The 24,760-nt window shown below is 37.2% G+C and overlaps 1 protein-coding gene across 6 annotated transcripts in view; it reads left to right on the top strand.

Moving 5' to 3' along the window:
- Positions 1-23,952, top strand: part of LOC135688810 (uncharacterized) — a 60,635-nt gene extending 36,683 nt beyond the window's left edge. For 3 of the 6 annotated variants that reach the window (XM_065205831.2, XM_065205832.2, XM_065205830.2), the window contains 4 exons: positions 394-462; positions 2,518-2,617; positions 20,964-21,783; positions 22,394-23,952. In XM_065205831.2, the coding sequence (XP_065061903.2) occupies positions 2,549-2,617; positions 20,964-21,783; positions 22,394-23,823 (2,319 nt within the window). In that variant the 5' untranslated portion in view covers positions 394-462; positions 2,518-2,548 and the 3' untranslated portion in view covers positions 23,824-23,952. Of the gene's footprint in view, positions 1-393; positions 463-2,517; positions 2,618-5,171; positions 10,255-12,958; positions 19,005-20,963; positions 21,784-22,393 lie in introns of those variants that run through there. The other 3 variants (XM_065205835.2, XM_065205829.2, XM_065205834.2) reach the window with 3 other exon arrangements.
- The last annotated feature ends 808 nt before the right edge of the window (positions 23,953-24,760 follow it).

Raw genomic sequence — 24,760 nt, forward strand, 5'->3', positions numbered from 1 at the left:
CACGCATGTTTTTCCTTGGAACAGCTTTTGAGAACAGTGACGATTTTTGCCATTTTTTCTTGAGTGTGTACTATTGCTAGACAATTTTTAACGTTAATCATTATGCTTTGTATTATGTAGATAAATGTTACAGTATATTATATTATATTATATTATATTATATTATATTATATTATATTATATTATATTATATTATATTATATTATATTATATTATATTATATTATATTATATTATATTATATTATATTATACCCTATGTAATATCATTTATTATTTTATTATATTTTATTATATTTTTATCAAACCAAATTTCATTTCATTTTGTAGTTTACCTAATTGTAGTATTATTTTTCTTATTTACAACATATTATAGTCATTTTTCTCAATTTTAGATTTGGAGAAACCAATGCAAAGTTGATTGTAATTTCATGGCCTCGTATTCGTCGTTGAGCAATCAAGAGGTTCGTATAATTTTTCTACCTTCATGCCTGATGCTCGTAAACTTATTCGCCATAATGCCAAGTTTGAGTCAACTCTGTTTGCTTTGGTCTAATATTAAAACATTTGGTATAAGCATGCAGAATATATTGTAATTTTCCCTACAAATCGCAGCCGATCCTCTTCGCCATTACAAGTTGGCCTATCCACATCCCTTTATTTTTCTTAGAGGTACATCACAAGTAACAATGACATATTTGTATTTTTGGAATCTTTCACTTTTGACCGTTATACCTGAAATACACAATGAAATACATTTTGTTGCAAATTGTCTGAGGTGTGGCAAATGAAATGCCTGAGCTTTTTAAAGATTTTATTATCTTGACTTAACAACACTTTTTCGGTCATTATTCCAAAATTTATACTCTGAGGAGTTTCAGACGAAAGGCTTTTCTATATCTGAAATATTTTAAAATGTCTAAATATTATATTAAAGCTTTTTAATGTTGATTAGCTAGTGTCGTTTTGGTCTGGTTCATTGGTTTTAGAATGGAAACCTGTGCTCATATGACTGTATCTTGGCAAATTTGCAACATTTAACTGCTTCTCACCTACAGTGGTGCTTCACAGTGCACGAAAAAAAAATTTCTGACGTCAAAATCAGATTTGCATAAGCAGATAAGAAATCATTAGAAATCACAAAAGTGTCTTGCTTTTTTTTAAGTAATTTGTAGAAAGCGATAGGAAGGAATTGTCGTTTCTGATGCTATTTCGGTCAGGTTTCTCGCGTTGTACTGTAATGCTAATGACGTCAGGGTTTGTTATCGATTTCTTTTTTTAAGAGCGAAGTGACAAGTACGCGTTTTAAGCTCGTAGGAAATGGTACTGTTTGTGCCATATTGTTGTAGGGATTAAAAGAGTTTGTTTAGATTCACGTATGAAAAATGCGTTTTGATGCGATTGTTATAGGTCGATATTGGAGCATACTCGTGTGCCAAAGGTCAAGTGCTTCGCCACATTTGACATGGGAAATGACACAAATACCCATTTTCATGTTTGGACGTGCTTTTACATTAAAAACAAGTTCTTTTACTATCATCACAATCTCTGTTTTTTACTGAAATTTATGATGATACAAAATGCTTTGAAATAAATTTTTTATAACCCCATTATTCTCCATATAAAATTCTACCCTCTGTTTTTGTGCTTGATTTCAGCATATCTGCCATCTGCCAGCATTTTTAAGATAGTGATTAGGTTATTGGTTATTGATGCTAATTCTTGTCATTGCTATGATTAAACTGCTGCTAACTATGTGTGACAAAATGATCTCAAGTTGTTGGCGATTATTTGCAATGATTGTGCCCTGGTAGCTTAGAGTTCAACACCGTAACAGTTATAATACTGATTCAGATAGTCGTTTCAATGATGATTTCATTAGATTATTGTGTTGCAGGTTGTCCTTCTGAATTTGAGCTAGAATACGATGATTTTCCACATGACTGTGTTAAGAGCGATGATGATCTATCTGATGGTTGATTTAATGATTTTGCCAAAGGTTTTAATTGGCAACATGATCGAGTGTGAGATGATAACACTCATGATTGTGTTCACTTAACAGTGGGATTATTGTGTTCACGTAACAGTGAAATTATCGTGATTGTACTCAAATCCATGACTGTGATCGATATGATTGTGATTAATATGATTGACTTCAGGATTATGATTAACACAATGTTTATCTTGGTGATGCATCAAGCGATAATGAAACATCTGCTTATCTCAGTTAAATAGCTTTAGCGACAGAGCCCAATTTCCTTTGCAGCACTGTTTTGAGGGCATGTTATTCGTGGCCGTCTGTTTAAGGACGATAAGTGCCCTCTGGACTTGTCATCACTTTTGACTTTCTGATATATTAGTTTAGTTATTAAGTATGTTTTCAAGAAGACCTGAGAACCTTACTAATATATTTTGATGTTATCTTAGAAATGCATTGAAAAGTTGTTCGTGAGAGTCGCATCTAGACTGTAGTCTTATCTATTGGCTGTTGATTTCTGATGCTATCGTTTTTATTCCAGTTTAGACTTATATACGGTGAGATCAGTTCATATGATAGACGTGTTTCAAATTGCTGGACTCTCCTCTCGATTCCCTCATAACCTAAGAAACACAACAAAGGTAAGTGTTTCTACTTTTTCTATTTGATACGTACAAAAGTGCTTGGGGCATCTACTGTATTGGTAGGCTGTACTGTAATGTACTGTAATGTACTGTAATGTACTGTAATGTACTGTAATGTACTGTAATGTACTGTACTGTACTGTACTGTACTGTACTGTACTGTACTGTACTGTACTGTACTGTACTGTACTATACTATACTGTACTGTACTGTACTGTACTGTACTGTTCTGTACTGTACTGTACTGTACTGTACTGTACTGTACTTTTCTGTACTGTATTGTATTGTACTGTCTTGTTCTGTCTTGTACTGTGTTTTCTTGTACTGTACCGTCTTGTACTGCTATTTTTTGTAAAGTATTATACTATACTGGATTGTACTGTACTAGATTGTACTGTACTGGATTGTACTGTACTGTCTTGTACTGTACTGTCTTGTACTGTACTGTCTTGTACTGTACTGTCTTGTACTGTACTGTCTTGTACTGTACTGTCTTGTACTGTACTGTCTTGTACTGTACTGTCTTGTACTGTACTGTCTTGTACTGTACTGTCTTGTACTGTACTGTCTTGTACTGTACTGTCTTGTACTGTACTGTCTTGTACTGTACTGTCTTGTACTGTACTGCTATTCTATTATACAGTATTATACTATACTGAATTGTACTGTACTGTATTCCACGGCTAATAACAGTGTTTGTTGCTGATGCAGATCTTACTCTTATTTGCTGTTGCGCAATGTGCACAGTGCACAAACAGTTTTATTCTTTATGTAGTTTCAAGAGCACCATTGTTACTAACAAGTTCACATTATGGGTGATTTGAGCTTCGATTTGCATGTAGATATTCTTCCAAACATATAATTAACGTGAGATCTTGTGAAAGCGGAGTGAACGACTGATTTTAGATAGCAACGGTCTTTGTTTATGATGCACTTTTAAAATTTTTTTACTTAGAATGTTTCAAATGACCCACCTAGTGAATGTTTTTTTCTAACTTTGAGTTGCTTTTTGTATTTTCCTAAAATGAGAGACGACTGCTTTTCTTAATTAGTGAAATTTTAGACATGTTCACTATTTAGTAAACCGTTTTCACGTTTAAATGTGAATTTAAAATCTTAATTGCTTTGAAATATTTAAGAGGACACACCTACAATAGAAATATTCGCTCACTGAGCTGCTTTGTATCAATTTCCTTATTAAGATCACAGCTCTAAGAATAGCATTCTTTTTCTTTATCTTCACATGTGACAGAGCAATATTGCAGAATTCCTTCGCTTTGAAACAAAATCAAACTTCACCTAACCTTCCTCTTAAGATTTTTTTAATTTTGATGTCACATGTCGTCCGAAGAGTTTGTGAGACTTTGAAGAATTTTGTTTTTCACTTGATTTTGGAGTTCTGTCTTTTTTCAAATTATCTTCCAAAACTGAAATATTAAACATTTTTCAGAATTTCCAGTACTTGTTTTCTAAAGCAAGTTTGATAGGGCAAATAAGTTTAGCATGTTGAGCTGTTTTCTAAAAGACATTTCGTCATTTCGACAAACCAGGGTCTTTTCTACAGTCGTAAAAATTTGGAATCCATTGTTTACCAAAACCATTATTTAAGAAAGATGAACAAAATGATACAGACTGTAGTTTATATAGCTGTTTATAGTAATGAAATAACATGTTTTTTATAAAGTTCATCGCAATTTAAAAAATTCCTTAAAATCGCCTCTACCATTTCTGAAATACACACTTTTTTTATAAGAACAATTTTTTAAGAACACGAGCCTCAAAATTGGTCAAAAGTTAAAAACAAATTAAGAACAAGCTGAGGCTGAGCTTCTGCAAAATGCAATTTAGAACAACGTTTTTTCTCAAAATCGAGGATTTTTAGCGATGAGTGGGTACTTTTTCGTCGGATATTCAAACTTTTCGGCGAATGAAGGTTGTCTTACTCACTTTGTTGGCAAATGAGGCCTGAACACCTCCTTATAGTGAAAAAGCTAGCACTCGCACTGCTTACACCCTATTAGATTAAGAACAAATTAAGAACAATCCAGCCTCAGATTTTCGAAACAATTAAGAACAGTCAGTCTGAACTGAAATATACTGGTTCTTATAAAAAAAGAGGATATAACTTCAGTTTGCGATATTCTTTAAGGAGTTATTCTTTAAGGTGCGTTAAGTTATGGGCTTGCAGGAAATTTACCACAATATTCTATTAATGTATCTGCGAGATTCTGACATGTTATATTTCCTGTGAACAATGTACCCATGTGTCCAAATGCCCACGATGCATTCCAGAAGCTATCTCAAATATCATTCGAACGAAATATTAATTGTTGACTGGATACACTTCATTTTTCTTTAATAAGTATTTAATACTTTTGCTCGATTCAATCTATTTCTTTCCATTTTTTTATTCATATTCCTTGCTGCCGTATCTGTTTTTTTTCAATCTGTTCAATCCAATCTTAGGAAGGCACCAAGGGACGTTGCCACTGAATTGTACTGATAAGGGGGAGGGGGGGGGGGTTATGGAAGAGAAATTTGCCGACAAGATGGGCCTGATATGTTTTCGTTAGGTGTAGCTATAGAACATAATCCTTTTTGAAGCGAAGATTCGCTAGTTTTGTCGAAGAGTTTTGTCTTTTAAATGTGCTGTATTTGAAAATGTTTCATATTACCTTCTCAGAATATTAAGTAAATTTTCAACCCCTCAACTTGACACTTGAGGCTTGGCTGTACTTAATGCTGTTCCTTTTTTCAACAACTGCGTTCAATAATTTGTTTCAAAAACCACTGAAAAACACTTTTCGATTCCTTTTCCAGTGGATCAGTTGAACTGTTGATAAAATCCGCTTTGGTTTTGTATTTTGAGAGTAAATTTTCAAATAGTATGGTTTTTTCTACTAGTCTAGATAAAAGAAAGTGTGACTGCAAAAAACGCTCAAAATCTAGGAGATTGAATGTAGACAAACTGTTCAAAAAAAAATTTTCAGAAACACGAATCATAATAATTGTAAGTTACAAAATAATTTTCCCATCTCTATAATTAGATGATTGCCAAGGATACATGTACAAATCTTCATCTTATGATTTGTTTAATCAATTATCTAATTAAAAAGTGGATGCTTATAAACTTTTCAGTTCCTGTCACTCAACTATGGCGACGCTGCCTCTGTCGAAATTTAAAAAACAAATCGCTTCGACCTGCAGATCTTTCCGCTGCAGACACAGCCTCGTGTTGCTATCTAACGAATTCTCTCCCCAGTCACGCATGCCTTGAATAATTTCCCTGTAAATAACAGTAGCACAACAGCTTCCGTCTACTAGAGTAAATTATAGTTTTCCCTTTAGCTTTTCTTTTCTTCGCATGAGTCGCCTTTTCTTAACACGGGAGGAAGAAGGTAAGCCTTCTCATTAAAAAGACCAGAACAATATCTGCTTGAGATCTTATTTCGAAATTTTCATTTAACATGAAATAGTTTGGTTGCTGCCATCACATTCTAGTACCAGATTATTATTTTTTGCGTCCTGTATCATTAATCCATAACAAAAAACGAAAAAAATGATGTCTGATCTCCAAGTATTCGTATCTGCGACCGAAGTTTAATCGTTTTGTACAAGATTGATTCTGTCTCTGTGTTCTGACCAGGACGAGCACTGGGTCAAAGAAATTTATCTGGTGTACCCAATTTTTATCCCTTTTTTGTTTGTTTTTTGCACACAGCAGCGCAACCGTAACTGGTACCGCCAAGCCCCTTCGAAAATCACAACTACACCATATAGCGACCACTTACCACTTGGTCCCAAATTTTTCATTTTTACCACTCGTCTGGCACATACCTGGTAACATGTGGTGCTTTTGCCCCTTCTGACGTCACTGTGACGTAGGTGCCACGCCCAAGCACGCCCAATTTCCCGTCTATTGTAGCCGATACCGAGGCCTTCAATCAGCACCAAGGTCTCGGTTATCTGCAAGGATCTCGGACGAGGAAGACACGTCAGACGAACCTCCGGCAGCCCTCGCTGATCGAAAGGGTAGAAGAGGGAAACACCATGTTAGAGAGGACTTCCTTCAAATGCTATGAATGGCTCAACCTTTTTCAGTATCATAGTTCTGAGCATAGGTCCTGTGTATCCAAGATTTTAATTTCATGTCATTATTTAAAACGTTTCATTTCAGAATCTATGCATCTTTGTATCCGAGGTTTCAATTTGGTAACACAGGTTTTTTGTGTCCGAAATTTATCAAGATAAGTCTTATCTTTTACTGTTAGAGTTATTAAGCGTTTGCTGCCCAGAAACTGAACAGGGTCTTCCGGGAACCATGTGTCAAGCGTTTTACCTGTCAGTGACATGTGCTAAGAACCTCCCTGAATAAACGGGGTCAAACTCACCTCATTCGAAAAGCAGAAACTTCAACCAAAAACAGGGACAGTCGAAGGAGCCTTGCCTGCTATCAATGTGTCAACATCATGATGCCAATTCGCATCTTTTTCGATGCCTTTTTTATCAAGGAAATGGCTTCTTCCGATTGCCACAAACAAATTAAAGGTATTGACATTTCCTAATTGCAAGGCGACTATTTCAAGACCTGATAAAAGGTTTATTTCCTGGTCATCAGCATTGAGCAACTTTGTTTGTTGTCTCTTGATCTATGCCTTCCCTTTGTAAACTCCTTTAATTTTTTATGCAATGCAAAGGCAAGCACACAGAAATTGAATACGCGTTTTTATCTTAACGCGAAAAGCTCTTTACATGAGCGAACAGAGCCAAGATCCCAATCATTCCGTTCTAGCATAAGAACGCAAAAGTTCAAAACATTTTCGAAAAATTGCTTGTCAATCTCACGTTTGAATGCGTATCAGTATTCAATTATTAAAATTAATTTTGATTATAAAACAATTGAATTGTTCACGGTCAAAGTTATATACATTTTATCTTTGCATAATCAGCATTATTTTTTGATGATTATCCCAGATTTCCAAAGCGAGGCTGCTGTTTGATATGTCGACGTCCGACGCGTACGAATTTCGAGAATAAGGCGAGACAGGAGAAAAAGTGTACCCGTTATCCCTAAATTTGCTCAAATGAAATATTGGATTGTATAACCGAAATTGAGGCAGGATATGATAAAATTGGCTGCTTGTAAAAACTGCGCATTGTGAAGCTGCGCTCGGCCAGAACAGCTGATTTTAAATCCAGGCGTCAGGATGTCGAGCTAGCTTTGCTGTGGATTTTATTCGGTTTCGCTGCTCTCGGGAGACATTCATTTTCTGTGTTAATGAATCCCTGTTTTGAAATTGTAGTCGTCGAATAAATTTGACAAATCTGGATACCATTTTAAAGGACAAAGAATGGGTTTCACAAGTTTAAGAAGTAATCCTTAAGCGTTTCAATTCTGCTGCAGCAAAATGCAAAACTTTATATAAGAATACCCAATTTTTTGCCGAGCCTTAATGTTCTTAAATTTTTATAACTTTGAGCCTTTAGATTATTCTTAAGCGATGCAAGTTGCAACTGAGTCGCATTATAGTGTTTCCAATGCAAATTATGTGTATTTTGAAAATCGAATCATATAGCGTAAAACTCGCATTTGATTTGCCTCTAAACAAAACTCAAATAAACAAAATATTACTCTTAATAAAGCTTGAGCCTTGCATCATTCTTAAATTATTTTTAAAATTCAGCGATTTTGAGCCTCAAAATTCTTATAGACATTTTTCTTCTATAAAAACGGGTTGTTCCTCGTGATTCCGTAGGGTCTCTTTGCAGCAGGTAAAATTGCAGTTTCTTTTCATGTCAAAGTTTTGTACGGGAAACGCTGCGAGCCTTTGTCTGTTTACATAAGCAAATGAATGAGAAGAGGAAATCTTTCCTTCATTAATTAATATCCATAAGTTTATGGTTTGTGGTAATTTGACGGGATCCAACTGCCAGCCAGCATACACAACGCAGTCTGTCTTTCTCCAGTCACAGCATCTGCCCAGCAGAAACCCGTTACTCAAATGACTTTAGTACAATTGGAAGTCTCATAGTGTATTATGCGGACCGATTTGCCTTTAGAATAAACATGGCAATTTTTGCCCAACATTCTTCAAAGGGGACCGTCTCTCAACCAAGAACAGTACTGAGATGTCCTTAACTGGTGCCCAATTCCGAGTTCACAAAATACATTAGCAAATTTTTAACCTTTTTGTTTGGGTTTTTTTTAATGAAACTAGGAACAAGTAAATCAAGGTTCATAAAGATTTTTGTCAGAAGACAAGCAAGAGTGAATGATTGAAAAAAATTTACTTAATGAATTGTATAAAACTGCAAAGGACAAACGATACTGCATCCGAATATAATCTTCCTGTTACTTTTTCTTATTCAATAGATTTTTACAAATATTGATTTGTTGTATTTTGTGAAAGTTTTTGGGAAAAATTTGAAGCAATTTCCAAATGGTAGGATGTGCTCGAGGATTGGCTTCAGGATGTGGTCCTAGCTCGTGTTCGCCTACCCATCTCCACCGGTGGAATTTAAAAAGAGAATTCAGTGCCCCCCCCCCACCCCACCCTACCCCCATTCAGGTAGCCTTTATTTCAATCATTTTTAAACAAGACCTCCCACAGGTTGGAAAGTAGGGGGCAAGGGACAATTTTACACCCATAACAAAATCTATTCAAAAAACACTCTATTGTTTTGCAAAAAGTGGGGGGCAATGTCCGTCGGAGGCCCTTCCTCCACGTTGTGCATGAGGCTCAAGGCACACTGGCACGGCACACTACTTCAACAACTTCAACTTCAACATTTCATTATCAGTATATTTTGAATAATTACAAGGGATACGATAGTGCTAACATAAACGATTAGAAGATTTAAAAAGCATATTTTACATGAAATTGTCAGCAAGGAAAAATTAAATACTGAAGGACACGTAGAAATAACTCAGAGGAGCTTTCGAGCTACGCGCCCTTTAAATTCAGCTCCATGAAAATCATGGTTGAATGTTTAGCGTCCATATGAGTTGGGTATGATAATAATCAGTAAATGTTATCCCTATCTCAACTATTTCAAAGGAAGTTTTTCCGTAGTTCTGCATTTTAGCAGACATTAGTAGGATGACGCCACTCGCACAATCGAGGGAATTATTGCCAGCTTGAGTTCGTTGAAAAGTCGTACGTTGAAAGGAACACGACGGGGCGTATTTAGGCAGACAGCACGATCTGCTCAGCAAGTGTCCTTGTGAAGGAGAATATTGAAGCGTTCAAAGGGCTTACATGTGTGAAAGAGTTCGGTTCAGTTTGAAGCTGCTTTGAACGCCGGTTAACGACCTAGATGCATCGGATTTGAGCTGGCTCGTTGGTTTTTCTGTTATCTGTTGTGGAGAGACGCTTAACAGAGATCGGACGTTGCTGAAATATCCAACAATAAATTCTAATTGATTGTAATTGGTTTTGCACCTTGTTATAACTGTGGCACAGTTACATTTCCTCTTTACGATTGCAATCCTGTATGTTTTGCAACGATAAAGACACATTGCCTGGCTTGTTTTTGAAAGATTTCGTTTCTATGAGAGCTGTCTGTTTGGAAGTTGATTTTGCTGTATCTATCTGGTGGATAGAAATTGAAGAATGTTACAGATTGATACTAAGGTATATCTATAATCTTTATCTCATTAATTTTCTCTATGTACATGCTTCTAATTAAAAAAAATTCACAGCAGGCTGGCATTGACACCAATTGATTATGGCGATTTTCAGTACAATTACAAATATTTTGATATTGAAACGTCCTAAAATTGAAATGTTGTTGGTTAGTGTATCATTTTTGATAAAATTTGCCGACAAGATACTGAAACCCCTTGTCTAATTAATACCGAACTTTAGGATCTTGGGAATTGGAATTGGGTTGTTCACTGAAGGGCATGCTAATACAAATATCCCTCGAGAGCATTGCATGTGATATCTTGGTAATATATTGAATCCATTCTCAGTTATTCAAATTACAGAATATATCTGCGCAACTTTTGCAATGCTATCGAAATATGGCATGCCAGAGACTTTGACAAAAATGATATCCGAACAGTTCCCGATAAAATAGACTGTAATTTTGCCATAAAGGGGATATAACTTGCCAATGATTTTGCTCCCAAAACGCGTTTGCGATCGCCGCAAATAGAAACATCTTAATCCTTAGCGTTTGCGGACTTTTAAGTTACGCTACATTTGTTTCAGGAACTAAGCATGACATCAGTTTGAGGTTTTTACTGCTGGTTTTTTGTAGTTACATATTGAAGAAAGCCTTTGCCTTTCTACAAAGGAAATCGAAATTATGTTTATGTCTCTCAGGGGCGTATCCAGAAAAACCTCTACACTTTTTTTATAAGAACAATTTTATAAGAACACGAGCCTCAACACTGGTCGAAAGTTAAGAACAAATTAAGAACAAGCTGAGGCTGAGCTTCTGCAAAATGCAATTTTGAACAACGTTTTTTCTCAAAATCGAGGATTTTTAGCGATGTGTAGGTGCTTTTTCGGTGAATATTCAAATTTGTCAGCAAATTAAGGCTGTCTCACTCACTTTGTTGGCAAATGAGACCTGAACACCTCCTTAGAGCGAAAAAGCTAGCAATAGCACTGCTTACGCCCTCTTAATTTAAGAACAAATTAAGAACAATCCAGCCTCAGACTTTCGAAAAAATTAAGAACAGTCAGCCTGAACTTAGATTTACTGGTTCTTATAAAAAAGAGTGTATATGTATATGTTATTATGAGGTCTTGTAGCTCATTGTCAAAATTTGATATATCTTTTAGCAACACTCGATTGTTCGACGTAGTATGCTGGGTGCATGTCCTCAAGATCTTTTGCCGCGAGAATTTTCCCTTTCGCTTTCACGATGCCTGAAAGCATGCCCTTTTGCAGTTCAGTGAGAAGGAAGAATGAATCAAGATTTTAAAAATGACGATAAGTTGTAAAATGCCTCGCGACCGTTGAATCTGTTTGGCTCTCTTGATGAGGTGAATTTGCTTCACAACAGAGAAGAGTCCTTTCTGGTTTGAGTCACGCTGTCATTAGAATTAGCGAAATTGGGGTTAACATATCTTTGTAGCAAATAAGAAACACCGCAATGCGAAGAGAATAAACAACAACGAATACACGTAAATCAGTGAAGGCTAATATATCGCCCCCGGCATCTGGGGCTTCATCATTAACATGTCTAGCTTCGCGAAGTTAGACTGCAACTTTGACTTCTATCTAATGGTGTTCTACAGAATCTCGACGATAATCGTATATCTTTATAAAGGGTAGGCCTATCCCTGGAAAACAAGATGATTTTTATCGCTCTCGCAAGTTATGTTTTATGATCATACCAGTGCAAAAGATATAATCACGTGTGATTAGTTTGACCTTCAAAAATCATACAAAAATGTAGCGTTTTCGTTTAACGCAAAAAAAATTTCTACCAGATGCAGTTCCTCCTTCGCGATAGACTTGAAATCTTTCTTTTTGTTTAATGTGGTAAATTCAGAGTGTTATTGACGCATACTTTTGGACCTGGCTCGATTCTATTATCTTTTAAGTTTATTTATCGACTTTTTTACAAGAAAATGAAATTATTCTTAATCCGTCTTGTTGTTGGTTTTGTAAAGGTCCCGCAATCATTAAAAGGGGACAGATGAGGGTCGCACGCGAACACAATAACTTCCCGTTGATTCTTGCAAACAATCGCTCAGCGTCACAAAATACAAACCATTCTTTTTCCCATTCGATCAGTAGCGAAATTGACGTCACTCGCACCAGTCTCCCATTGAGAAAACAGTTGATTAATGTTGTGGTCCGTTAATAGAAGGTTGAGAAAAAATATGATTCCGTCATGTTTTTGAATGTTTACATGTTAGCATTGTCTTTCTCAGACGCTTTGGTGGCTGGTACGAATCTAACTAAATAAACATATGCAAGAAAGAGGTTTTCACCCGATAAAGAATAAAAAGGAACCACTTGCAAGGTTTTCTCAAGTGCTAGATAATAAGTTTATAAGGATCGCGGTTGACCTTAGAAAGGGCGTTGCCCCTTTAAATCTATCTCTGCCAGAAAAAGGCGTGATTTAGCTGAAATCTGATTATATTCAATTAACCTTTGAAATCCGCTTTAGTTTGCTGAAATCTAAAGGAATTTATAGCACTCGTCGCTCCAAGTTTCAAAACTCAATTGAACTGAATTTAAACGTAAAATTCTCATAAGCATCAGTTGAATTTTGGCATGTTTTCAGATAGATAGACCATTTTCTTATATATCATTAACCTTGACAATATTTAAAAAGTGTACAAACGGAAAGAAGTTTATGCGGAAAGGTTTCTGGTACCCAGAGTAAGGTATAGGATGCTATTCGGGGAAAGTGACGCAACAGAAAAGGGCATTCGGATTTCCAGAGAGCCAAACCGGAACATAACATAAATCTACCAGAGAACATATCTCTACCAATTGAGAACCAAAAAGACCATAACTCCATATTTTCCACAATGTTAAATATTTATTTTTTTTTGTTTACTTCGTGCTGAACAAAGGGCTGTGGCCCCTCTTCGGCCCCAATTTTTTTACCAGTGATGAACTGTGACAAAATGCGGGTTATCTTTTCCTGGTTAGGAAGCTGACGACAGTCATAGTACAGCAGAACCATAGAAATGAGCAGAACACCCATACTGTCATTCCATCTTGATGACTGGTCTGTTAAACAAACATACCATTTCCACGGACTCCGTTTTTCAAACAGCTCCTGTCCGTAAAGATATCGGAGTTTAGTGATAAAGACGTGTAAAGCTATTTTCGACAATTGCACCTTACTTCACAGACAAATATGTATCTTTGTAATATGATTTATCACATGTAATCTAAAAACGGATATATAAATAGCCTTTGTGTTGAGTTCCTTCAGACGACAAGGGTATACACTGATTTTTTACAAGAAGCAAAGTCGCTTTTGAGCAGGGCCGCATTTACGTCTGTTGGGGCCCAGGGCCCAAAGTTGATTGGGGCCCCTTAAAATATACAAAAAATTTGTGTCGCGGGCACAGTACTTGGCTAAACATAATCAAACATAATCAACTAGTTATAAGACACGTATTCATTTCGCATTTCAGTACATTCACAGTAAAACTACCCAACTGCTGAAAACTTCCAGGACATCAATATCTGCTGCCGTTAAACATAAGGAAACAACGCGCTAATGTGATATTAAAAATTCTTGCGACCACGCCCTTTTTTCTATTCTTAAAATGAAATTCATTACTTTACGAGGCCCCCTAGCTCCATTCAAAGACAAGATTGAAATCAAGAGCACTTAAAAGGCTTTTAAAATTTTGCACGGAACCCTCTAAATCGAAGAATTTTAGAGGGCCCCTGGCCCAGTGGGCCCCTGGCATAGGTAAATGCGTCACTGCCGTTGAGTACTCCTGAAAGCTTTTGGAAATTCCAATACTTTTTGTTTCTTAATACTTTCTCGACTAAAAAGTCATGAACTTTAACATTGGGTGCATATGTGCATCTAAATTTTCAAAATATGAAATTTCGAAATCTGAGAGGGTATTGTCAATGCTTCTATTTTTTTCAAATGCTCATGACTTACTTAGATAAGGGATTCGCCTCCGTTTTGATGCTTTACATAGATAAAAAAGTTGTACCTCCATTCTCTGTCTAAGTTTTTATTAAGCCAACCAGCCAGTCAGATTGATGGATTTTTACGAAATTTCTCAGTTGTTGCCTTTTCTCAATTTAATTAATTCTCTTCTTAACTTTTTCTCAACATTTTAAGTTTCTTAATTTATCAGATTCGTCTGAACGCGTTCCTTATAGCGAGTTTATTATAAGAAAATGAGTGTAGAATGCCCTGGAATCCAGGAATGGATGAGTCTCTAGTTCAATAGTGCATAATTCTGCTGTCCAGTAAAGGTTGGACCACGCCCAAAGATAGCCATCACTTTATGTTTTCAATCGTACTTTGCATGCAGCACTAGCAGCGATGTATTGGAATTTTTGATTTTTTTTACATTCCAATAAAAATTTATAATACAAATTTACTAGTTACACCAGGCCCGTCGGAACCGGGGGGCTGGGGGCTGAAGCCCCCTTTATAGTTGTCAATCTGTAATATGTTTCCTTTATAACAGTGTACTGAATGAGAAGGAAAACAATGGCAGCCCCGCCCACCCCCTTTCCCGATATGCATTTCGTCCCGACGGCACTGTACACTACCACAAAATACTTAACGACACTACGAGGACTATGCCACACTATGACTACTCCGTGGCATCACGAAAAATGAAAACTTAAATATATGAAAGAACACTACACTCTCTCTCAAATTAGATACCAGGCGAAAAATTTTAGCGAATAACAGCAGACAATATGTTTTCTGCAGTTTAAGAAATTTTGCGTTATCACAGAGTTTTTATGAATTTGCAATGATAAAAATAATTTAACTTGTAGTGCATTTGGGGGGTGATTTTAGGGAAGTTTGAGTTCAGGCATACCACGGTCTTTATATTAATTTGATTTCATACGTATATGATAAAGAAGGGTATCGATGTAAAATTTAAACAGATTTAGATTTTCACGGAGCTGTTTGCTCCTCGGTAACAAACTGTAAGGCAATTTCCAAACTGGTCATCACAAACTGGTCTATAATTTATATCGGTGTTTAGCCGAGCTAAGAGGAGAGGTCGTGTGGCATCAACCAACTAGTCTGTCAGTTTAGACCATTGAACCATTGGCCATTGAACCGTTGCCTGTCGTGAGGTTAGCACATATTCTTTTTAATCCTGTGCTTGATACCAAGGCATATTTGGTTTTGCCACCAGCACTGCGATTTTTCTGTATGATCGACACAGATCGTCGTGCGAACTGTAGTTCCAATCACGCAATGACCCTGTAGCTTTGGGGGCACTTGAACTTTTGCCCGTTTGTCGTCGATACAGGTGTCAGATTCTCCATATCAGAGTGGAGCCCAGATGTTGCCTCGCAGTAAACGTCGTGATGAAGTCTAGTTTCACACCTAAACCTCGCTTTGCTTCTATTGAATGGCTGAGGGCAGTTTTCAGACCTCACACGTTTCGTCCGTCCGAAAGAAATATGGAAAGTAAATGTAAATAGGAAAGTTTCCCCTTATATTTTTTGCAGTCGCGCAATCCTAGCTAGTTGGTACTTTATATAGCAGCTACCCAAATAAAAATGGTAGACCTCCAATTTCACTCAACCCTACTCAACCCAACCTATGAGGGCAGGGGTTTCGCGCCCTAAATAAAATTTGCTTGTCAATCGGTAAAGTCTATTTGTAGACTTCCCCTGGAAACTATAAAGTGGTTTTTTGAAACTGTTTTGTTTAGCGCGTTTTCTAGCAAGTTTAGGTGCAAAAGCATACCTTTTTGTCGATTAATTAGGGTTCTCTTGCGACAGTCGTTTGAGGCGAAACGCCCCGTTTGACGGCCTGATTGGAATGACTCTGTGGGCCTGACGAAAAAATGACTAAAGTTCAGTAACTAAAGTACTAGGCACAGTCAAATGCAGGCTGCATATAACACTAATTAAAATTTGCCGAGATCCTAATTGAGGCGTGCCATCAAGCAAAATAGTTTACCCTCTTGAACTCCTGTTATTTATTCTTTGATTTGAATATCTAGAACACCAGCGGCAATACATATGCAAAGATTTAATCAAACATACACGGCAAAACATAGCCCGGGTCATCATCAGGCTAGTTTACACTGCTTTGTATCCAACAATTGAGGGATTGACCTCAAATTAAGCCACGCGCTCTCTTTGGAATTAAAGCCAGGATCTCGTGCTAGGCGTTTTATGCACTGGGTCATTCTGGTGAGATTTCGGGGTTATTTTTACACTTCTGCGGGGCTCAGGTGCTCAAATCCCTACGTACTTTGTTTTCCACTGTGATTTCTATTGACATATTGCTTACAAAGATTGTATGGTTTCAGTATAACTAATTGGTCGACAGCCCGTCATCATAAACCTCGCTTAAAGAAAATTTTTCCAATAACCCTACTCTGTTATAATTCTGAATTTGATCATAATGATCAACTTAATAAAACAATTTATAAAATAAACTGCATTTAATCAGTCTCGACATGACAATGCAGTCCGTTAGCTTCTGTTCCCAAAGAATTCGTCTGCCATTAAAATGCCGCCATATCTCTCAGATATTACGAAACAATGAAAGCTAGAGAATAACTTTGACTGAAAATGGCTGATGTTGAAATCTCTGGTAATCTCAAATCAAAATATTATTTGATTAGGCTTATGTCTTTGTGGAAAGAAGCTTCAAACAGGTGTTTTTGATGCCTTCGTTTCAAATGATTCTGACCCAATTCAGAACGATGTACAATCATTTGGAATACTTCGTCTATGGCATTTTTTACCACGAAGCTAGTGAAACATCTCTACTTATTTTTCAATCGAAATCATCGCTAAATAAAAAGTAAATCATTAATAGAGAGTGCGGGAAAATAACCGACCCGAGCGAGGCTCGAACTCACGACCCCTGACAAATCCATAGTTCTACCTTTTATCTGTGTTGTTTATAATTTTATGTAAGCAAAAATAGTTTTCAGTTTTGGTATTTGGATGAACGGCAAATGATTTTTGAACAGAAGATTATAGTTTGCAATAAACTAAACGATCTTGTTAATGGCAAAGACTTTTAAGGCAGAGCCATTTGTCTCTAAAACTTTGGTCTGTCTCTGGGTTTTAATTGAGGTCTTGATCTCTCTTTGACTCTCTTCAAACTCTAATTGTTTGGTCGTCGAGTCACTGTGATTTCTAAATACATTTCTATTGCCTAAAGATGTGATTTTACGGTGGAGAGTACACTATTTTCTCATAAGAGCCATTGAGGGTCGATGTTCTTTCGTTTTGGATGATTTGCGGACTGGGACGCAAGCTACAATCCCGGACAGAAATAGTGAAGACTTTTCAAGAAAATTTTATGTTTTCTCTTTTCTTTGAAAAATAGCTTCCCCCCCCCCCCCTTCCCCAATTCAATGTTGATTGCATGAGTGTGAAGCAATAATGGTAGAACTACAAATCCAACACTGCTTCGGGGGAAAGGAGAGGATTCGAATTTACAGGGGCAAGGTAAAACATAAAATTACAAAAATTGCATTTTGTCTCAACATTTTTGTCTGGGATTGTAGATAATTTGAGGCTCAAGTGTTCTAGCATGGTAGACTAGCTGTTAAAATCTGTTCCGTTTTGTCTATATGAGGGTATGTTTTTAAATCTGAAGATGGGCATGTTCTTATGTTGTCTATGTTTCTTCAACGTCCTTATAAAAAAATAGAGGCTGCATCTTGTTTTAAAGTTGGTTCCAATAATAAACTGTCTAGTTAGATAATGAAGTCGTTAGTCGCCTGAGGATCTTTTTTGGTAGGTATCCCAGTCAGGATATTTGAGGAATGCCTTTTGTTACCGACTGGCTCTACAAGCACAAAGTTGAGAAAAAAAGATGGGCGTGACTATCGGAAGACCTTTCTGGACATACAAATCAAGACCATTGTAAGGGACTTTAAGGCTTAGACCCTTTTGATCTTCTTTTTGTAACAAGGCTTAAGTTTAGCTTTTGGTTGATACCTGTAATCAGTGCCTATAGGAAACAACTTAAAAATACAAGGCTCGTTCCATATTTCAAGAAAGAGTTTGAGCTCTAGATCCCCCTCCCTTCCCCGCTCTACCCCCAAAACAATGCTACTGATCCCTTGAAAACCACCATATCAAAGCTATCTCTCTCCTTTGATTTTTCACAACATCAAACAAAAACACCATTCTATAAATACTTCATTGACCTTTGTCATAAAAACCCACTTTATGAAGTTTTTGCTACAATAACACACCATTTGACATAAGAACGTCACCTTTGTCCATTCAGGGCTGTTTTCCTTCCCAAAACATGATACTTGACATTTCTGAGTTTATAATCAAATCCAAAATAGGAAGAATTAATTCATAAGATCCTGCTTTGAAGCGATCCCAAATAGGCTATAATATGATATCAATCATCGATACACTAGTTCCAGTGATTTAAAAAGTCGAATAACAATAATAGGCCATCGGAATTCGCAGCTTCTGACTGCCCCCGGGCTGTTGCATAATTCATTAAGATATTCCGTTGTTAGTGAATGGTGTGTAGGATTCCCGGTTCAGTCGAAGCAGATCACAACGCGTAACGCCAATAGTGCTGCGGTTGGTTAGGTCAGTTTTTTAGAACGCTTGACAAGTCTCAAAGGCTTTGTAGCTAGCTGTGGTGACTCACGCCATGTTCTGCAATCGGGATGTCCTATCTTTTCATGGCATATCCTGCTCTACTTCTTTGGTTAGTATTCCTGCATTAAAGCGTCAGGTATATATATTAATTGAAATTTGATTTACAGTTGAGGTAAAACTAAAATTTGATGAATTTTATGTTTATCCTTTTTTGGTTTATTTTTTGGCATTTGATTTTTTGCTAATTCCAGTAAATAACAGTTTCAGTAAAACGTTTTGTCGAGAAAAGAATGCATTGAAGCTGTTGAATCAAGTCTCCATGAAAGAGCAACTGGTCATTCAATTTTTCTTATTTCGCGACAGGATTTTTTCCTTTCCTTTGATGCTTTGTTGTTTCTTTAGAATCGAAATGCAAGCTTTGAAATTAAGTGAATTATTTTGGATCAGTGTCATCACTAAGTGATGACAGTTCGTCGAAATGCGAGCATGCGCAAAATTCGAGATGGTCCGTGCTGCATTGGTTATTATAAGATTCAAGCTTTCTTTTATGAGAATACCTTCTTTTTGCTGAGCCTCAACATTCTAATATTTTTTTATTTCTATTTGGGTTGCATTATCGTGTTTATGAATCCAAGGCCAGACACGTCCATTTTAAGGAACATATACTCACACTTTTCAGTGATTTTGAGCCTCAATATTCTTATAGACTATATTGTTATAATAAAAAAAAGTGTTTTACATTTACTGATGGTTTGTCTGACCAGTTCATGACCCAATTCACGTTTTCTTTATTTGTTTGGTTTATGTTTGGACTTTATGTCTGGAAGTTCAATATTTTTTTGCAAATAATCTATAGCTCTATCGTGACCCCACCCAACCCCCAACTCCAAAATTTTGCATCCGAGTTATCGCCTCATTCTTGTAAATTTGATGGGTTCTAATTTTATAGGAGTTTCAACTGTTATTTTGTCTAAGCTTCATGTAAAATTTAACACTTTTGAATAATTGTTCTCTCATTTTTTGAAAAATTGAATAATGAAAGCTGACAGGTAGTTTGCATTAACAGACCCTGTTTTGTAAATAAAGTATTACAAATAATACCTAATATAAACGAATTATTTATGTTTTGAAAAAATAAAGCCAAAGTAGTTTTCATATAATTAATAGCCTAGAATAGTTTGTGAGGGTGACTTTGCGTCCGATGCGCACGACATTTGGGTCTGAATGAATTCAAAAGTCTGATGTTTTGCGATTTTGTTTCCAATTTTCAACCACGCGAACACTCCTTGCGCATTGAATGGATCTTTAATCCTGGAACTCAACCAATGATGTACTTAAGAATATTCGCAAAATGCCTGTATACCTATGACAAATTCATGTGAAGTGCATTGATGTGCCTGTGGCGTTATCCCCAAAATACCCCCCGGCCATCCATCCTTTTCTTTTGAGCTCATTGATACAGACCTCTCCACATCCTTATTTCGACTCAAAGTATCAAATATCTTAGACATCAAACTTTAAAACTAACTGTAATCCTTGCTAGGTGTCCTTTTTTAATGTGAATTGTTAGCAATTTTAATAGTAATATTTCCTTAATTTTTTTTCAAGAAATAACACTTGTTACTCAAAAAACACTCTTCATTCCAACAAAATCAGTCCCTCCGTGCAAATATATCTGATGTTTGTTACGATCTGTCCAGTACGGTCGTACTTGCGAGCAATTCGTGATGTCTGTTACGATCTGCCCGGTATGGTCGTACTTGCGAGCAATTCCTGATATCTGTTACAATCTGTCCGGTACGGTCGTACTTGCGAGCAATTCCTGATATCTGTTACGATCTTTGCAACACTTTACTTCGCAGTTGTCAGATTTCTTAGCTCTGTCACCACTTTACAGATTTGAATAGTGGCAAGAAAGATAGTAAAACTTTTTTATTGAGCTTAGAATTCACGTCATCGCAATCGATATTATAATGATCATGATCAATCCTTATCTTCATCAAACATCACGGTACTATGATGATCATAATCCTCAACAAAATATTTTATAGCAGTGGTTTTTGTCAAACTCTATTCAAAGCTGTTTACATTTTAGGCTTGCTCAACTTCAAGCGTGCAGAAATCTATTGGTGGGCACAAATGCATCACGGGAAGATCGCTCAAAGCTAATTACAATACAGTGAATGACTCGATGTCCGATATTTTCTCCGAAAGTGATTTTGAATCTGAAGTTGGTTATGCTTCCTGTGAAAAAGACGATTCTGCAACAAGTGACGTAGGGAAATGTCGACAAGCTAGCAAGGCTAGGAAAAGGCGACAACGAAGGCACAAATTGGACCAGTTGAAAAAGTACGAGATCTACTCGAACGATTCTGATACTACAATCGATGAATCGGGAAACAGTTCTCGGAAACTGAAAAGCACACGCATTCCGAGGGGGGCTCCTGAAGTTATTGACACAAGTTTGATTGTTCGTAAAGCTCTTTCAGACCGAGATAGCTCGCCGAAAAACATCCGAAGGCCGAGAAATGGAAGCAAAGCCTCGTGGACTGATTCGGGAGTCTCGATGTCGAAAACTGACTCGCAACCGAGCACTCTCGGGGACCGATCGAATGCAGCAAGAATAATGTCAAAGAAGCGTGCAGGTAGCGATGAGTTGCTACTCGATAGATGTGAAGATTCACCAGTGGAGTTGCTGAGGGGAGAGATAAATCGTCGCAGCCGAAGTGTGTCCGAGTATCTGAGACAGGTAAAGGATCAGAGACAGAACGAATGCAGAAGTGCCCCTCTCCAGCCAACGGAAGGGGTCGAGAAACCTGGATCAGTAGACATGACAGAGGCTGAACAAAAAGAGCATCGCATTCGAAGACAGGGTAGCCAAAGGCATCCAGAGATAATCAAGAAGGACAGTTTTGGTATGTTGCATTTTTTAGCAAACGTTAACTGTTATGAGAAGGTAGCAGTGATTCTTTATGCAAGCATGCCCCATATCAGAGCTCAAGCGAATTCCTAATCCCATTTTAGCCGGATGTTGAATAATTATTACAATATTTTTGATACCCTCCCTCTGAACACAACTGTGTCTTGATTGATTCGACCTCGTTTTGGAATAAATATGGAAAGAAATTGAAATTAAAATTTCCTCACCAAACCTCTAAGGCTCAAGTATTTTTTATGTTTGCTTAAATATCCTTTAACGTATTCTTATTTAAAAAGAACCCAAAGAATTGTCTTTTGGTCAAAATATGGAAATGGTATCAATGATTACAATCTCTATCAAGAAAATTTCTTCTCCTTTTCCAGTCCTGTCCTGACGTCACATTCTAACACTACTTTTACAGTAAATATGTCTGGTCTGGTACAATTAAGTATGGTCTAGCGTATGCCCATTTACACCGAAAATAAATAGATTTAATTCTACCATTCTTGGACTGTACTTGTCGTTTGATTATGATACAACACTTTTGGATTATGCCACACTTTCTGGTATAACGTGTAGATTTTATGCTGTTTCTTGGTTTGCAGGGAGAAAAATATTAAATGAAGAGAAACACAAAGGAAAGAAAGTACCTGGGGAATCATCATGTAACAAAAGCAATCTAGAAAGCCAGGGACTAAGTAAGATGGAAAACGAGATTATAAGACAGCTTGTTGAGAATGCAAGAGAGGCTGATCGTAAGGAATCCATCCCGTCGTCTCCCAGCAGCTGCCACAGCAAAGACGAGGCTATAGTCAACAGGAAATCGAGGTTTCAAAGAATAAAAGCCTTACTGAGGACTATGAAGCCAAGATTGCATTCAGATTCAAAGAGTTCCTCAGTAGCCCAAGGTATTGACTGTAATGGACGATGTCACTCACCGTTCAGTTTTGATAACTATCTTTCCGATGATGTTAGCATCCACAGTCGATGCATTGATGAGAATTGCAACTGTGACTGTGATGATATTGTACAGAAAGATCAATTATCTCGCTTAGGTCGTACAATTCCAGCCAAAAAACGGAGTTTCCTAAGCAGGTTTTTTAAAAGCTCGTCCAAGCAAAACATCGATATAAGCTTATCAAATGGACGGATGTATCGATCGGGCTCGCATTGTGAAACCGACTTCGGGAGAAAGCGATCCGGAAGCACACGTTCCTTACCGGAATCGCTGAGACATCTTTGGTTGAAAGCAATGTCGAAGTCAGTTGACAACATCAACACCCAGAGGTGTGCAAATCAATTTCTACGACGGGATCCAATGCAGAAGTACGAGTTGGATTGTAAAAGATCGCGAAGCAGTTGCTCTTTGGTCAAGCCTCCCTTTTACCCTTACTTTCCAATGAGCTCGTCGAAATCATGCGAAGCGCTGTCCCTTCATAGCCTCATGGTCCGTAGTCCCCCTACTCCGGTCAGAAGATCAGCTAGCCTTCGGTCGTTGAATATCACCAAGAACTATGACATAGCAACGCATGTGCTGCAAGCAAGGGCTCCGCCAGTTGAGCATGCGGAGAACAATAACTTGTTTTACCATCCCTACTTTGAGGGTCATGCTGCTCGAGACGATTTTATCAAAGGGGCAGATCAGAATGTTATATTGCAGTGTTATTGCTGTGCCGATGAAAAACTGATGAGCCCAGGTTGTTCGCGGAAATACGAAGAAACTATAGAGTCAATGCCAAACATTATTTCAATGAATATGTCTCGGGGTAGAAAAGACTCAGGAGAACAATACCGTTTGGGCAGCGAGGATTGTTGCTCTTATAATCAGGCGAGTTGCAAAAATGGCCTGGGTACAACAAACTGTTTTTGTGACGTCATCGCTTCACGGCGCAACTGTCATGACCATCAATGCGATGACGACGACGATGATGATGACGTAATGATTGTTGCGCCATTAAAAGTAACAATAACTGAGGAAAAGCATGCGGAGAAAGTAAGGCTAAAGACGAGTAAAAATATCGATACCTTCGTTTAAAGTCTGTGTAATATATAAGATACACTGCTATAAATTTCTAAATGATTTCAATATATTAATGAGCATTGATACCTGTCAAAAAATTGGGTTAAATTTGAATTCTGATATTAAGAAAAAATTGGACTACAAGTTTTTTCTCTCTCGCAGACTTCCCTTGTCACATCAAAGCATCTGTTTATTTTTTGTCGGTTTGTTTCTTGTTAGAGTTCCTGTCATGTGATTACCACTAAAACTTGCATGCTGCATGGTGTCTGTTAGGAGGTTTGCTGCAGCAGTTCAGTCTGAAGATGGGTTTCCACTTGATTGTCTCTGACTGGGCGACTGAGCGAATGCACATTCAAGCATGCGCAAATTTAGCATTTTCGTTCGCTGCGAATGCGCGACCAGTCGCTTAGTTGCTCAACCCAGTTCGGCGATTCGCTGATTTGTTGATTCGCTGATTTGTTGATTCGCTGATTTGTTGATTCGCTGATTTGTTGATTCACTTGGGCCAAAGTCGCGTGACTAGGGCGAATTAAGTGGAAACGGGCCTTTAAATGATAGAAAATGAATTCTTGGTTTAATTTACAAAGTAGCCATAGAGATAATGGTTCTGGAGAATAGATCGGTCTGGAGATTGGACTTTTCTCTACTCAAAATTCAATCCGTTATTACAAATCGATTCTTAGTTGTGACACTCGTTCGTTTTAGCCAAAGACCGCGCTGATGTGACTAAACAGAGTCAAAAGCAGAGAGAAAAATGCATTTTTGGCAATTTGTCCAGGTTTCTTGGCTCGTGTAGGATAACATTCTTTCTGTGTTTTTATTTCTATGAAACACTTTAAGTGTATTTAGTTAGATCTCTCAAAAACTCTTTAGACATTTTTTATCATGTTAGCAATGAAGCAGGGTTTGAGAGGCCTGTCAAAGTGAGAAGCTTTTCACATCTGTTGTACTG

This window comes from Rhopilema esculentum, chromosome 9 (assembly GCF_057945365.1).
Source record: "Rhopilema esculentum isolate cy_ngs chromosome 9, ASM5794536v1, whole genome shotgun sequence".
Taxonomy (NCBI): domain Eukaryota; kingdom Metazoa; phylum Cnidaria; class Scyphozoa; order Rhizostomeae; family Rhizostomatidae; genus Rhopilema; species Rhopilema esculentum.